Source organism: Bombina bombina, chromosome 5 (assembly GCF_027579735.1).
Source record: "Bombina bombina isolate aBomBom1 chromosome 5, aBomBom1.pri, whole genome shotgun sequence".
Classification (NCBI taxonomy): domain Eukaryota; kingdom Metazoa; phylum Chordata; class Amphibia; order Anura; family Bombinatoridae; genus Bombina; species Bombina bombina.
In genome coordinates, this window is record NC_069503.1 from 923,753,699 (window position 1) to 923,769,941 (window position 16,243).

Below are 16,243 nucleotides of genomic sequence, written 5' to 3' on the forward strand. Positions count from 1 at the left end.
TAACTTTGTATTTATTTTAACCAGGTACAATAGCTATTAAATAGTTAAGAACTATTTAATAGTTACCTAGTTAAAATAATTACAAATTTACCTGTAAAATAAATCCTAACCTAAGTTATAATTAAACCTAACACTACCCTATCAATAAAATAATTAAATAAACTACCTACAATTACCTACAATTAACCTAACACTACACTATCAATAAATTAATTAAACACAATTGCTACAAATAAATACAATTAAATAAACTATCTAAAGTACAAAAAATAAAAAAGAACTAAGTTACAGAAAATAAAAAAATATTTACAAACATAAGAAAAATATTACAACAATTTTAAACTAATTACACCTACTCTAAGCCCCCTAATAAAATAACAAAGACCCCCAAAATAAAAAATTCCCTACCCTATTCTAAATTTAAAAAGTTACAAGCTCTTTTACCTTACCAGCCCTGAACAGGGCCCTTTGCGGGGCATGCCCCAAGAAGTTCAGCTCTTTTGCCTGTAAAAGAAAACATACAATACCCCCCCCCCAACATTACAACCCACCACCCACATACCCCTAATCTAACCCAAACCCCCCTTAAATAAACCTAACACTAAGCCCCTGATGATCTTCCTACCTTGTCTTCACCATGCCAGGTTCACCGATCCGTCCTGGCTCCAAGATCTTCATCCAACCCAAGCGGGGGCTAGACATCCACTGAAGAAGTCCAGAAGAGGGTCCAAAGTCTTCCTCCTATCCGGCAAGAAGAGGACATCCGGACCGGCAAACATCTTCTCCAAGCGGCATCTTCTATGTTCTTCCATCCGATGACGACCGGCTCCATCTTGAAGACCTCCAGCGCGGATCCATCCTCTTCTTCCGACGACTAGACGACGAATGACGGTTCCTTTAAGGGACGTCATCCAAGATGGCGTCCCTCGAATTCCGATTGGCTGATAGGATTCTATCAGCCAATCGGAATTAAGGTAGGAATTTTCTGATTGGCTGATGGAATCAGCCAATCAGAATCAAGTTCAATCCGATTGGCTGATCCAATCAGCCAATCAGATTGAGCTCGCATTCTATTGGCTGTTCCGATCAGCCAATAGAATGCGAGCTCAATCTGATTGGCTGATTGGATCAGCCAATCGGATTGAACTTGATTCTGATTGGCTGATTCCATCAGCCAATCAGAAAATTCCTACCTTAATTCCGATTGGCTGATAGAATCCTATCAGCCAATCGGAATTCGAGGGACGCCATCTTGGATGACGTCCCTTAAAGGAACCGTCATTCGTCGTCTAGTCGTCGGAAGAAGAGGATGGATCCGCGCTGGAGGTCTTCAAGATGGAGCCGGTCGTCATCGGATGGAAGAACATAGAAGATGCCGCTTGGAGAAGATGTTTGCCGGTCCGGATGTCCTCTTCTTGCCGGATAGGAGGAAGACTTTGGACCCTCTTCTGGACTTCTTCAGTGGATGTCTAGCCCCCGCTTGGGTTGGATGAAGATCTTGGAGCCAGGACGGATCGGTGAACCTGGCATGGTGAAGACAAGGTAGGAAGATCATCAGGGGCTTAGTGTTAGGTTTATTTAAGGGGGGTTTGGGTTAGATTAGGGGTATGTGGGTGGTGGGTTGTAATGTTGGGGGGGGGGGTATTGTATGTTTTCTTTTACAGGCAAAAGAGCTGAACTTCTTGGGGCATGCCCCGCAAAGGGCCCTGTTCAGGGCTGGTAAGGTAAAAGAGCTTGTAACTTTTTAAATTTAGAATAGGGTAGGGAATTTTTTATTTTGGGGGTCTTTGTTATTTTATTAGGGGGCTTAGAGTAGGTGTAATTAGTTTAAAATTGTTGTAATATTTTTCTTATGTTTGTAAATATTTTTTTATTTTCTGTAACTTAGTTCTTTTTTATTTTTTGTACTTTAGATAGTTTATTTAATTGTATTTATTTGTAGCAATTGTGTTTAATTAATTTATTGATAGTGTAGTGTTAGGTTAATTGTAGGTAATTGTAGGTAGTTTATTTAATTATTTTATTGATAGGGTAGTGTTAGGTTTAATTATAACTTAGGTTAGGATTTATTTTACAGGTAAATTTGTAATTATTTTAACTAGGTAACTATTAAATAGTTCTTAACTATTTAATAGCTATTGTACCTGGTTAAAATAAATACAAAGTTACCTGTAAAATAAATATTAATCCTAAAATAGCTATAATATAAATGTAATTTATATTGTAGCTATATTAGGGTTTATTTTACAGGTAAGTATTTAGCTTTAAATAGGAATCATTTATTTAATAAGAGTTAATTTATTTCGTTAGATAAAAATTATATTTAACTTAGGGGGGTGTTAGTGTTAGGGTTAGACTTAGCTTTAGGGGTTAATACATTTATTAGAATAGCGGTGAGCTCCGGTCGGCAGATTAGGGGTTAATGCTTGAAGTTAGGTGTCGGCGATGTTAGGGAGGGCAGATTAGGGGTTAATACTATTTATGATAGGGTTAGTGAGGCGGATTAGGGGTTAATAACTTTATTATAGTAGCGCTCAGGTCCGCTCGGCAGATTAGGGGTTAATAAGTGTAGGTAGGTGTCGGCGACGTTGTGGGGGGCAGATTAGGGGTTAATAAATATAATATAGGGGTCGGCGGTGTTAGGGGTAGCAGATTAGGGGTACATAGGGATAACGTAGGTGGCGGCGGTTTACGGAGCGGCAGATTAGGGGTTAAAAGTGTAATGCAGGGGTCAGCGATAGCGGGGGCGGCAGATTAGGGGTTAATAAGTGTAAGGCTAGGGGTGTTTAGACTCGGGGTACATGTTAGAGTGTTAGGTGCAGACGTAGGAAGTGTTTCCCCATAGGAAACAATGGGGCTGCGTTAGGAGCTGAACGCTGCTTTTTTGCAGGTGTTAGGTTTTTTTTCAGCTCAAACAGCCCCATTGTTTCCTATGGGAGAATCGTGCACGAGCACGTTTTTGAGGCCGGCCGCGTCCGTAAGCAACTCTGGTATCGAGAGTTGTATTTGCGGTAAAAATGCTCTACGCTCCTTTTTTGGAGCCTAACGCAGCATTTGTTTGAACTCTCGATACCAGAGTTAAATTTATGGTGCGGCCAGAAAAAAGCCCGCGGAGCGTTAACAGCCCTTTTACCGCCAAACTCCAAATCTAGCCGAGAGAGAGCTGTTTTGGACACCCACTCCTAGTTATCAATAAAATAATTGATGTCCCATTCTCTATTTATACCTGAAGGGGAGCAGGTCTGTAATTTGAGTATCCAAAACAGCTATGGCACTGTTGCTATATCTATAATTTGTGTTGACATATTTGCTACATTAGTGAAATGGAAACTATTAAAGTGATTAGCAACAGTAGATTCTTTGTTATAATGTTTATAACTTTATTGCCTTTTGGCCAGGGCATGCAAAATCGTATCTAGCCATTCATGCCACGATAGGCCTACCTGGGGAATGGTCTCTATCTTTGTGTACTTTTGGCACATGATAAAAAATTGGAATAACTGGGTTATTTGGTACTAGGGTGGCTAAATCTTCCTGTAGATATTTATCTAAAGTAATTCCATCTAATATTAGCTGTCGTAAATAATTTTTAAATTGTAACATGGGATTTACTTGTAACTGTTGTATCAGACAGTTGTCTGAAGGCCTCTTGGAAATAGAATTCCTTTTCCATAATGACAATACTGCCACCTTTATCCAACTACCTAATAACAATGTCATGATTATCTTGTAGAGATTTAGTCTCAATACGTTCTTTGAACTCAGATCTTGGGTGGACGTGCCCCCATTAGTCTAATTTTCTAACTCTAAAATATCTTCTTGAACTTCATTTTGAAAGACATTAATCATAGGGCCTCTAAAGTTAATTGGGTAAAAATTGTATTTGTGTTCTTTTAGCCTCTGTAACTCATGGTTTAAGTATATGTATCTTGACCACTGTATAACTAAGTTAAAGAGACGAAGGCACATGCATCTTTAAATTGTGAATGTGGATTATATTCACCTTTAGTAATAATTCCTGACTGGCCCTCAGATGAATCGGACATGTCGTCATCATTTTTTGTTAAAGCAAAATATCTTTTCAAGGTCAGTTTGAGGACAAATTTATTAATGTCTAACAAAGTTCCAAAACTAGAAAACCTGCTAGACACTACTCTCTTCCTTGGACAATACATGTTATGAATAATACTAAGGCGATCATTTGATTTAAACTGTTGACTATCCAATACAGTCCCGTCTTCCTTTTGTTCTTTTCTCCTTATCTTTTATTCTCCATCTTCTCTTTTTTTTTCATTCTGTAATTATGCGTTTCTTATAATATACTACAGATTTTCCTCCTCTATCTCTTCTACTGATATGTCCTGTAAAAAAAAAACACAAGAGGAAGAGGAGAGAGAACGGGTGGAGTCAAAAGAACTGCCTGATGTTTCAGCCCCCAAGTCAGCAAAGTGCTGCCCACCCTGTTTTGTTCGTAGTCATCCTTACCTTTGTTGAACTTATTTCCTATTCGAAGAGCTTGTTCGCCATCACATTTATGAATAGCATCATCCATCTTTTTATATGTAGGACATTTGGGATTATTTCAAATTAGATATCTGATGAATTGTCAACCTGAAATGATGGATATATTTTGTATGTAAGCCCCTTAATATTCTTTGAGGCTCAGTGTATCTTTTGAATGCTACAATGTCCCACATTAATCTAAGATCTGTAACTAACGTTTGTTCCAAAATTTAAAGCGAGTCTTCAAATCCAAATTTTCCATTTCACTTTCTTCTTTAGAAAACACTTTGTCAAAAAAATTCTGGCCTGTGCACATATCAAATATTTCATTTGAAAAAAATGCTTGCTAGATCATCAGGTGTAATTGTATCTCCCTGAGTCTGAGCCAACTCCATATTATCTATGCCTAATCCTGCCATGTCGTAGTGTATTACAATAGAAAACCCCACCTTACAAAACAGACTGCCCAGGGTAGGTAAGAAAGCACTATTTTCAGCATAAACAAACTTTAATAGTTTGTAGCAACTTTGTGAATACTGTACAAAATTATAGATTTAGCAACAGTGCCATCTAGAGGAGGAAATAGGAACAAGATTTTAGGCAAGGAGGAGCTGTTTTGGATACTCAAATTACAGACCCGCACCCCTTCAGTTATAAATAGAGAATGGGACATCCAATAATTTTATTGAGAACTAGGAGTGGGTGTCCAAAACAGCTCTTTCTGTTTTCATTACCTCCTGTATGAGATAACTCTTATGTTTTTTTAATGGTTGTGTTCCAAACTATCTTATAGTGCCAATTTGATTTTTAATACGTGAGAAAATACACATAGCTTTTTCAAACTTGCTGAATTTACTTTCTGCTTAATGAGTATATATTGAAATTATGAGTTGAAATGATTATATAGGCATTTAATTTGTTGTTTACCTATTCCAATGTCTAAAGCATTGTATTAATGTGTTTTTAAAAAGTTAGATCTCTCTCTCTCTCTCTCTCTCTCTCTCTATATATATATATATATATATATATATATCTTTAAATAGGGTAAGATAGCAGATATGGGTTAGTCTATGAATAACTTGCCATCTTACTAGTTGATATTTTATTTTTATATGTAGCCGAAGAAGGGAAAAAAATTCTGCTGATGCGTTTGACCTGGCTCGACAAAAACTTCAAGCTACAGTACGGAGGCCGTCATCAAAGGCACAAGATGCTGTTAATATGCACAACATCAGAGAGTTTAATGACCTTAAGTACAGAGGTGAGTGCAAATCCTGCTGTCATTAGTACTCCGTAAAATATAGGGGGTATTTTGTATAAAATTATACATATATTGGGGTAGTACTTTGATATGTTTTGTTCATATTCAGAGTGACTGCACAATGGAACTCACTGGGATATATGGAGTATTTACTCTTTTTTTTAACATATCTGCTGATCCTCTCCATGTTCTCTTGTTTATGCAAATGACTAGTGAATTAAGGCGACATGGAAGAAGTCAAAACGTTTTTGGAATTCATTTTCTCTAAGTTGAATGAACAAATGAATTATCTACTACTGTTGCCAAGAAAATTATTTTTGTTAAAGGGACATAATACCTGTCTGCTAAATAATTTGAACGTTTTGCAGCATAACTGTTTAAAACTGACATGAATATATCACCTGAATATCTCTGTTAAAAAGAGAGATATTTTACCTCAAAAGTTCTCCAGCTCACAAGAGAAAGTGCTTTGTGAACAGTTATCCTTCAGCTTCTGTCAGTTGCATTGTGTGATCTCATTAGATTTTGCTGAAATATTGTGGGATTTCATAGTAAACTTCCTTAAACTTAGAAGTGAAATAGCACGTGAAACGCACACTTCCTTGCAAGTCTCAGGACTAGTATGCTGATTGGTTGCTTAACGTTCCTTTACAATGGGATGTGACTGAGGAAATTTTGAGGTAAAATATTTTACTATTTTACTTAGACATGTTCAGGTGATATTTTCTAGTCAGCTTTTTCAGTTATGCTGCATTACTTTCAAGGGATTCAACATTTGGGTATAATGTCCCTTTAAGTAAAATAAATCCCATTTGTCTTTTATTCTTTACCATTACTGATGACCAATGGGTGGCCCTCTGTACTAGTTCTTGCGCTGCCTGGAAAAATCTGAATTAAAAAGATATGAAACCAAAAAAATGTCCTTTTGTGATTCAGACAGAGCATACAATTTAAAAAAAATAATTCCAATATACTTCTCTTTTCAAATGTGCTTCGTTCACATGGTATTCTTTGTTGAAGAGACACCTAGTTAGGTGTCTGGAGCACTACATGGCAGGCACAAAATGCCATCTAGTTTTTTTTTTTTGCATATTGATAACATTCTTGCAAAACTGTTGCCATATAGGGCTCCAGACATGTGTATGCTCCTGAGCTTATGTTCCTGCTTTTCAGCAAAAGATACCGAGAACTTTTGATAATAGAAGTGAATTAGAAAGTTTTTTTTAAATTGCATGCACTATCTGAATCATAAAAGAATAAAATGTGGGTGTCATGTCCCTTTAAGAACGTGTAAAATAGTTTTTCAGTGTTCTCCACAGAACATTTGAAACGGCATTATGAAGCAACTGGATTGGGAAATAATTTGCAATACTATAACATTTTCTGTCATTTTTAAATACTACTTAAGTTATTCAAAGCACAAATGAATTGCATAATTTAACATAATTTGATTTAATGATAATTAGAGCAACAAACATTAAAAACATTTAACATTAACTAATATTAGCTTAAATGGAAATGAAACGCATATTTTTTTATTTTATGATTTAAACAGAGCATACATTTTTAAATAACTTTCCAATTTACTTATATTATCAATTTTGCTTCTTTCTCTTGGTATCGTTTATTGAAGCAAATGGCAGCAATGCACTACTGGGAGCAAGCTGTACGCATCAGTAAGCCAATGGCAAATGGCATATTTGTGCAGCCACCAATCATCAGCTAGCTCCCACCTCCTGAGCCTACCTAGGTATGCTTTTCAACAAAGGATACTAAAATAACTATATATTGGATAATAAAAATAAATTGGAAAGTTGTTTAAAATTATATGCTCTGTCTGAACCATGAAAGAAAATATTTGGGTTTCATGTTCCTTTAATATTGGCTTTCATTTTACCCGCATGGTCGGTAAAATCAGCCGAGTGGTGCACCCGCAAAAAAGACCCTGTGGAGAACAATGTTTTTTTGTGGATGTAGAAAAAATATGTGCTCTGTGGAAATCTGGTTGTGACCAGCCAAGGCGGAGGGGAGAGCAACAGGCGGATGATACCCTGATAGTCTGACCCTGTGCTTCTGGGCGTTGTTAGAAAATATATTATTTGAGTGTTTAATACCATAAATTCATATGTGGCCCTTAAGGCTTTTAACATATTGATCATATTTTTTTGGTCTCATTTATGCGTAATATAAGTGCGTAATATAAATTTTCATTTCACTTTAATATGATAGACCATTTTTGTAAACTCATTTTATCTCCTGTGGAAAAGAAAATACACCTGGATTGTCTAAAATAAAGAACTATGACCATAATGTGGTCTTCCAGTCTTTTTTTAATTTTTTTAATTGGCCTCGATTTACTTAAAGCCCAAGGTTGCAAGATGTTAAAGTGAAACATATATCTCTAATCTTTTAATCCCACTCCTTTTAACTCTCTTCCTCTGCCATCTCATTTATCATATCTGTGTAACTGACAGCTGATGTATAAGAAGAACTTGCCTTGCTTTTTCTCAGCTGGCTTATTCATGTCATGTCTTAAAATTACAGAGGTCCAGACGTACACAGTCACATGACTAAATAAATCATTGCCCATTTGGTGATTATTTTATATAGAAGTATGGATTTATTATTTTAATAAACAAAGTCTCTTTGAAAGTGTCAGTTTATACTATAATTTGTGTCCCTTGATTTCAAAAGGTTAGACACCTCAGATTAGATTGTATAATTGTTAAAAACAAAATTCCATTTTCTTTTCAATGGCATGGAGAGTCCACAAATCCATTCAATTACTAGTGGGAATTCAACTCCTGGCCACCAGGAGGAGGCAAAGAACACCCCAGCAAAGCTGTTAAGTATCCTCCCACTTCCCATAAACCCCCAGAGGTAAAAGAAAAAGGTATTCTACTCAACTTTGAATATGAATTTTTGATAATCGCACATCCAAGGACACCCACCCAAAATCCACAAACATCTCCATAAACCACCAGGCCGCCCCATAATATCGGGAATTGAGTCATTAGCACCAAACTTGTCGCAATACGTAGACTATTACCTTAAAAAATATGTCATAAAATTACCAGCTTATTTGAGAGACTCAACTAATTTCCTAAATAATGTTAAAAACCTAATATGGCAAGACAATTACATCTTAGTAACATGCGATGTTAATTCATTGTACACTAATATCACTCATACACTTGGACTGTCAGCCACAAAACATTTCCTAGATAAAGATATAGAGTTATCCACAGAACAGAACAATTTCTTACTCAAATGCATCAGTTTCATTCTTAATAATAACGGCTTTCATTCAACTAAGTCATTTTCTTAAAAGGATGGTAATCGGCACAAGGTTTGCTCCCAGTTATGCTAACTTATTTATGGGGTTCTTCAAAGAACAGATCATTGAGGGAGGACCCTGGGGAGCGAACCTTGTGCACTATTGCCATGATATAGATGAGATATTCATTGTCTGGAGAGAGGACATTGAACTGCTAGAAACATGTATGACAGATATAAACACTAACAATATGGGTATCTCCTTTACTTATGAATATAGCAGCCAAAAAATAAATTTCTTAGAGATAGAAGTGATCGAAAAGCAACTACACACTAAAACCTATTTCAAAACTATTGACGCCAATAACTATATCCATAATGAGAGCTGTCATTTAGAATTCAAATATACCAAAAGATCTATTCATGAGGATGAAAAAGAACTGCTCCACAATATAAAGTTACGAAACTTAATCTAACATAACTGAGAGATTATTAGAAAAAGGTTATAATGTTAAAACAATAGTAAATACTAAAAAGGAAATTGCAAATATCTATAGAGAAACCCTCCTTAATCCAAAAATTCAAGATAAGAAAACTAACACAAAAAAGCAGGATGAATTCTTTATACCATTTATCACAAATTTTAGCTCACAACACTTTGAAATTGAAAAGATATTAAAAAAACATTGGCACTATATAAAACAGGACCAAATGCTGGGGAATAAAGTTAAAAACCACCCTGAGGTCATTTTAAAAAAAGCTAAAAACTTAAAAAACTTGCTCTCACTGAGTAAATATAAAGATACAAATATGAAAAGAGATTGTGACCTAAGAGGTGAAAAACTAGTAGGCCTTTTTCCTTGTAACACATGTAAATCATGTCAATACAGCACTAAAAATAAAGAAATAAAATCACAAAACACAGGGTATTATAGGAAAATCAAAGAATGAATCAGATGTACAGATAAAAACATAATTTACTGTATTCAATGTTCCTGTAAATTTATTATATTTTGGTCAAACAAGCAGACCATTAAGCGATAGGATGCGTCAACATATTTTAAAAATTGAGCATGAATCCAACGAAACCAAACTATACTCTTATTTTAAGGAAATTCGTAATGGAAACCTGAAACATTTCAAATTCTGGGGCATAAAAAAACTCCAGTTAAACAAAAGAGGAGGTAACATGGGGACTATATTATCTAGACAAGAAGCGGAATTTATATATAATTTCAAAACACTCCACCCATTTGGATTAAATTCATAATTCAATCTGAATTTCTTATTTTGAATCCCCACTCCCTCCTATTTTTTACTTTCCATTTTTTACTGTCCATTTTTTTTTACTCTCCATTTTTATTTTTATTTTCATTTTTATATTATTTCTATATTACCTCTTAATTTTTTATTAATAATAATTAAATTTTTGTTTTTATAATAATAATTTTGTATTTTTTTCCAAAATTAATCTTACATATTTGTATGTACGCACATACCACTTTGTGTAAGTACATGTAGGTGTTTTAATACTACTCTTCAATACTCTGAATATATTTTTTATATATAAGTAATTTTTCATATGTGAATATATATATATATATATATATATATATATATATATATATATATACTTGTTTCTTTTTTTCCTAATATTTTTCCCATTATTTAAGTAAGTCACTCTTTATCACAGAAAGAGGTTTTGATTACTTACACACCCCTATATGAATTAACGGGCATAAATTATTTTATTCTAACTAATCCCACTAAAGATCCAACTCTCCCCTTATCCTAAGTAACCCTTTATAACTTTTTACATTGCACAAAGAGATCTCCTCTAATAATTGAGCACTAACATTCAGTTATCTCACTATAGAGAGCTAGCTCTATAAAATTCTATAAAATTTTATAAACTGTCTCCACATTCTCTCTTTTTTTTATAACATGCTAGGATATGATATTTATCGAAATTAAATTATAAACAATGATCACACACTTAGCACTATCCCTTTAATCTTAGAAAAACAGCACAAGGTACACATTCCCCTTACTTGACGTATATGCTTCATTGTAACAATATATTTATAACGTGATTAATTCACTGCTCTCTATTGTAACACACTAACTTACCACTGTTTGTATTATATTACTATATATGTTGATCGTGAATATGTTAAACTCTGTTCAGACAAAGTATGTTTATATAAATTGTGTTCATATATACCTCTGACACTGAACCAGGAAGGGTTAAGTCACTAACAGGTGAAACCTTACACTGAATTATGTGCACTTATAAACCCAGCACCATGATTAGCTATACCCAACAAATGAACAACCAATTGGAGGAATACTAAGAACACTGAAACACATTTAAACCCGGACCCTCCACTTAGTGAGCATCTTGATAAAGGCCGGAACGGCTGAAATGCTTGGATCTGCTCACCCCAATTCTATGAGTCTCATTTTAATTCGAAGGGCATCGATAATAGGTCAGGTTCATTAGTCACTTTGTGTATAAGAGTGCACTCCATATGCGTAATCCCTGTCCCAGCATCTGTCTGTAGCCCTTAGACTCTCCTTGCACATTATTCTATACAGGTGCATCAGACTCTCTGAACCTCATGAGGGTGCGTTATATGCATAATTTCTGTAATAGAATTTATTTTCAAATAATCACCTTAACATCAATTCCAATATCTGGACGGACTCTGGAATTCCCATAATCAAGATACCAAGAATCACAATATCTTCATAAACCAAGCCCAGTAAAGCTGTTTTCGGATTGGCTCCAGTCCGGTAAAAGCCGCCTCCTGATAGGCTTAAAGTGAATCACATGAATAACCATCGCAAGTATACCCTATAGCCAACCGCCCGGAACCATAACAAACGGATAGACGGATAGGACTGTACGTATAAGGTATCACTAAGTCGGTTCCAAATACTACAAGGAACATTTGTTCTCAGTTACTCTGGGACATTCCTTATTTTCGAGCCTTGCTCTTAGCTTTTATATGTATTTTATGCATTTATTTACGCAACTGATTTTATGCAACCAATGATATGTATATTATATATATGATGTACTAACTATTGTACTGTATGCTCTCTAATCACATATTGATCATTTATCCACTCAGTTGGTTTCATATCCCATAGCATATTAATAGAATAACGTATAATTATTCATTGCTATTCTTGATGCTGCATCACATTTTAGATGTAAATTTTGATCTTATAACAACATTGTTATCTAATAAACACTGTTATACCTTTTCACCTCACCACTTATTTACAATATTCTACATAACTTGTGTACTATGATACTTTATTGATACATTTAATAAATCTAGGAGAGCTCTTTCTGCTTCTTTTAGCGCTCCCTTTATTTTTCGTTCTATTTTGCTTTTTAAAGGTAACGTTTTTGGAGGACTGTTGCCTTATAAGGGTTTAACACAGTTTGAGAAATTGTTGGAGTGTTGTATCTTGAATTTTGTTGTTTCTTGTTCCCCAGTCATTCTTTGCCTTGTACATCAGGATGGATGTGCAAAAATGGTGTCTGAAGATATAAATCCTTTAATGGGTACTTTTCCCTGCAAGCAAGGATTGGGGCTATGCTGTGTCCATGTAATTTTCTTTAGTAAGAGTTAGGGTGGCTTTTAGCAGTTGGAAGATGGTGAGGTAGTCCTTGCTTACCTTCCAACATGTATGCTACCCCTATATAGAAAAACAGGGTTGGTTACTCTGCTTTTCTTTTTCTACAGGTCCCTGTCAGAAGTTGGTGATTCTGTCACACCTAAGAAGCTGTTCCTGCCCAGCAGCTGAGCTCAACAGGTAAGTGCTCTTTTCCCTTCTAGGTGAGAAGGCTGTGGCACTTTGGGGGTTAAAATCCTTTTTGGTGGAGTTAAGGGATAATATTAATATCTCTTCATATTGGGGATACAATTTTGGGATACTGTGCAAAGGGGCTCAGTAGTTAATGACCCAAATGGCGCCTGAATTCCCTCCCCTAACTTAGAGCAGTGTGAGACCCTGTGTACGGCATGTTTGGTAATTTTCTTTGAAATTTGGCCTCAGAGTAAACCCCTTTTTTAGTGGAGGGTATCTTTTGCGGGGTCCCTTCTAACTTAGTTTCTTTATTTGTGGCCTGGAGCGGGCTGTGTGGGTCCTACTATGTATTTGCTCTTTATATGTTAGAGCAGAGGCCCCTGTTGTGTGTTTCGCAGAACATCGGCAGAGCCATTTAAAAAATTTTTTAAAAAAATGGGCGCCGTGCGGGTAAATATTCGTGCTTCCCGCCACCATTACTCTTGCCGTGGGCATACTTTGGGAATGTGTTGGAGTGTTATGTATAAAGTCTTAGGTGGAACAGAATGGCGCCAACAATATTTATACACACTCTCTGCAGATCCCTTGCTTAACTGGAGCTGCAGTGTGACATTGTATCTCGGTCACGGAGCTCCAAGATCTCTGTATGCATTCACTAAGGGAAGAGTCCGCGCTCCGCTCCACTGTAGATTGGGCGAGTTATTTGCTTTATCTAAGAGCACCCTTGTCTCTAATCCTACTGATTAGGACATTTAGTTTCGGCAGCGAGTAGGTTAACAGATTTCCGACGCAGGCAGGGGTTGATTTTTTGGCGCTCCTGTGTATAAACTGTGGCACGCTATATTGCCATTTAATTGTATATACAATTTATTTAAGGAGTTTGGTGGCATGGTTTGTTAACCCCTTAGACTATGCATCGCAGAGCACTACCAATTTAAATCGTTTTTTTTTTCCCGAAAGAATCTGAGGATTTCCTGGGGTCCGCCGCCATCTATTGGCAACTAGGGGTATTTTTTATTTAAAATGTATTCCCTCAGACTATCATTAGGCTATTATAGTGGCCTGTGTATAGTATCCCTATTTTGGGCACATTGTTTTGATTAGTATCATGTGGGGATAATTCATTCTACTTTGCTAATACAGAATGTTTCCAGCATCCAAATCTGTTTTACTGTAAATGTTTGGTGTGTTGCTTTACCATGCCATTTCAGAGTAGCTCTTAGTAAGTCGGAGAGTTTTTTCTCATATATGAGGATGTACCTGCCTTTTGTTCTTTGGCAGTCCCTTAAAAAGAGAACATCCAAAAAGATTTTTGTATGCTTCAAATTCATTGATGTGGTATGCCACCTGGTGGTATCTAATGGCCATTTTAACTGCTTCTATATGCAGTAAGAAGGTTTTCAGCTCTCATGTTCATTCCTAGAGCTCCATATGGGACCCGTAATATTCTATTTAAGCTGATCCTAATTTTTATGGCTCCAGATTAGGTCTCTTATGTATATATTTTTAATTCTCTCATGAGAGGAATTTTCTATTTTTTTGTGACATGTATTGTTCATGTTAAATTATTTGTTGTTTTCATATAGTATATATATGATTTTTTTTAATTATTATTATTCTCTCATTTCGAGGGATATAGGATAATGAGATATCCTCCCAAGGCCATCTATCTTATGGATTATGTTGTCCGTGACGCACATTTTTCTCCTCAGACATCCCAAGATTCGGCAGTTTCAGCTACTGGGTTGTAGAGCCGTGGTTAACCGTCTTCCTCGAAAGCAGAGGGTTGAGAGTTTAAACAAGCCAAGGCCTCACGGAGGTCTATCCAGGGTTCGCCCCGATCCAGTCATGGATCAAGTGGGGGCAGATTTCCTTCTTTCAGCAGTCTTGGATTCGCAATGTCCCAGTTCCTTGGACAATGGATGTAATCTCCAAGGGAAACAGGATAGGATTTAAATCATGTCCTGAGGCAGATTTCTCCTGTCAAGATAATATGCTAACCAGATAAAGAGAGAAGCTTTCTAAATATGTGTAAAGGATCATCACTTCTCTTGGAGTCATTGCCCCAGTTCCTCTGGCGGAACAAGGTCAAGGATTCTATTCGAACCTAAACGGGGTTCCAAAGAAAGAGGGAACTTTTCATCCCTTTTTAGACCTCAGGTGTCTCAACTAATTTCTCAAGGTTCCATCCTTCAAAATGGAGTCTATCCTTTCTATTCTTCCTTTAGTTGAGGATGGTCAGTTCATGACTACCATCAACCTGAACGACGTGTATCTTCATGTTCCTATCCAGGGTACTTTTCAAATTCCTGTGGTTTCCCTTTTTGGAAAATCACTTCCATTTGTAGCCCTACCTTTCAACCTTGCCTCTGCCCCTTGAATCTTGATGAAGGAATTGCGGTGGCTCCCTTCCTGGACGATATCTTGGTTCAGGCGCCATCTTTTCATTTAGCAAGATCCCATACGGATTCTCTGTTGTTGATTCTCTGCTCGCAAGGGGGGATGGTGAATCTGGAAAAAAAGTTCCTTGGTGCCAAATACCAGGATATGTTTTTTGGGGACGATCATAGTCTCGATCTACATGAAGATTTTCTTGGCGGAGGTCAGAAAATCTAATCTTCTTGCTGCCTGTCTTTCTCTTCAGTCCTCTGTCCGTCCGTCCATCCATCAGTGGCTCTGTGTATAGAAGTATTTGTTCTCATGGGGGTTTCCATGGATATTATTCCTTTTGTTTGTTTCAATCTGAGACCTCTTCAGTTATGCAGGCTCAGATAATGGAACGGAGACCACTTGGACCTCTCTCAGAGGATAGTCTTCGACATCCGGACATGAGATTTCTGTCCTGGTGGATCTCTCAGAATTATCTGTCCTAGGGCATATGCTTCCTGAGACCATCTTGGGAGTTTGTGACCACGGATACCAGCCTTTCGTGCTGGGGAGAAGTTTGGGGTTCCTTAAGAGCTCAGGGACTTTGGACTCAGGTAGGAGTCTGCCTTCCCAATAAATATCCCAGAGTTGAGTTCAATTTTTTCATTGCACTGATAGCTTGGCCTCAACTGAATTTGGTCCGGTTTTATCAGATTCCAATCGGACAACTTTTCTGCGGTGGTGTATATCAACCACCAGAGAGGAACCCAGAGCTCTTTGTTATGAAGGAGGTGACTCGTGTTCTTCAGTGGGTGGAGTTTTACATTTGCCTCATATCTGCCATCCACATCCGAGGGTTGGATATCTGAGCAAGCAGACTTCATCTAGGAGAGTGGGTTCTTTTTCCGGAAGTGTTCTCATTGTTTGTTTAAGCGCCAAATTTCCAAGATACGAATCAAGATCATGGGATCCGCAAGCAGTTCTGGTCGACGCTCTGGCAGCTCCTTGGGA

At 36.7% G+C, this 16,243-nt stretch overlaps 1 protein-coding gene across 1 annotated transcript in view; it reads left to right on the plus strand.

Annotated features, from left to right (window-relative positions):
• Window positions 1-16,243, plus strand: part of CSPP1 (centrosome and spindle pole associated protein 1) — a 411,029-nt gene that overhangs the window by 328,397 nt on the left and 66,389 nt on the right. Inside the window, exon 26 of the mRNA XM_053715098.1 lies at window positions 5,622-5,764. Coding sequence (XP_053571073.1) covers window positions 5,622-5,764 — 143 coding nt within the window. The remainder of the gene's footprint in view (window positions 1-5,621; window positions 5,765-16,243) is intronic.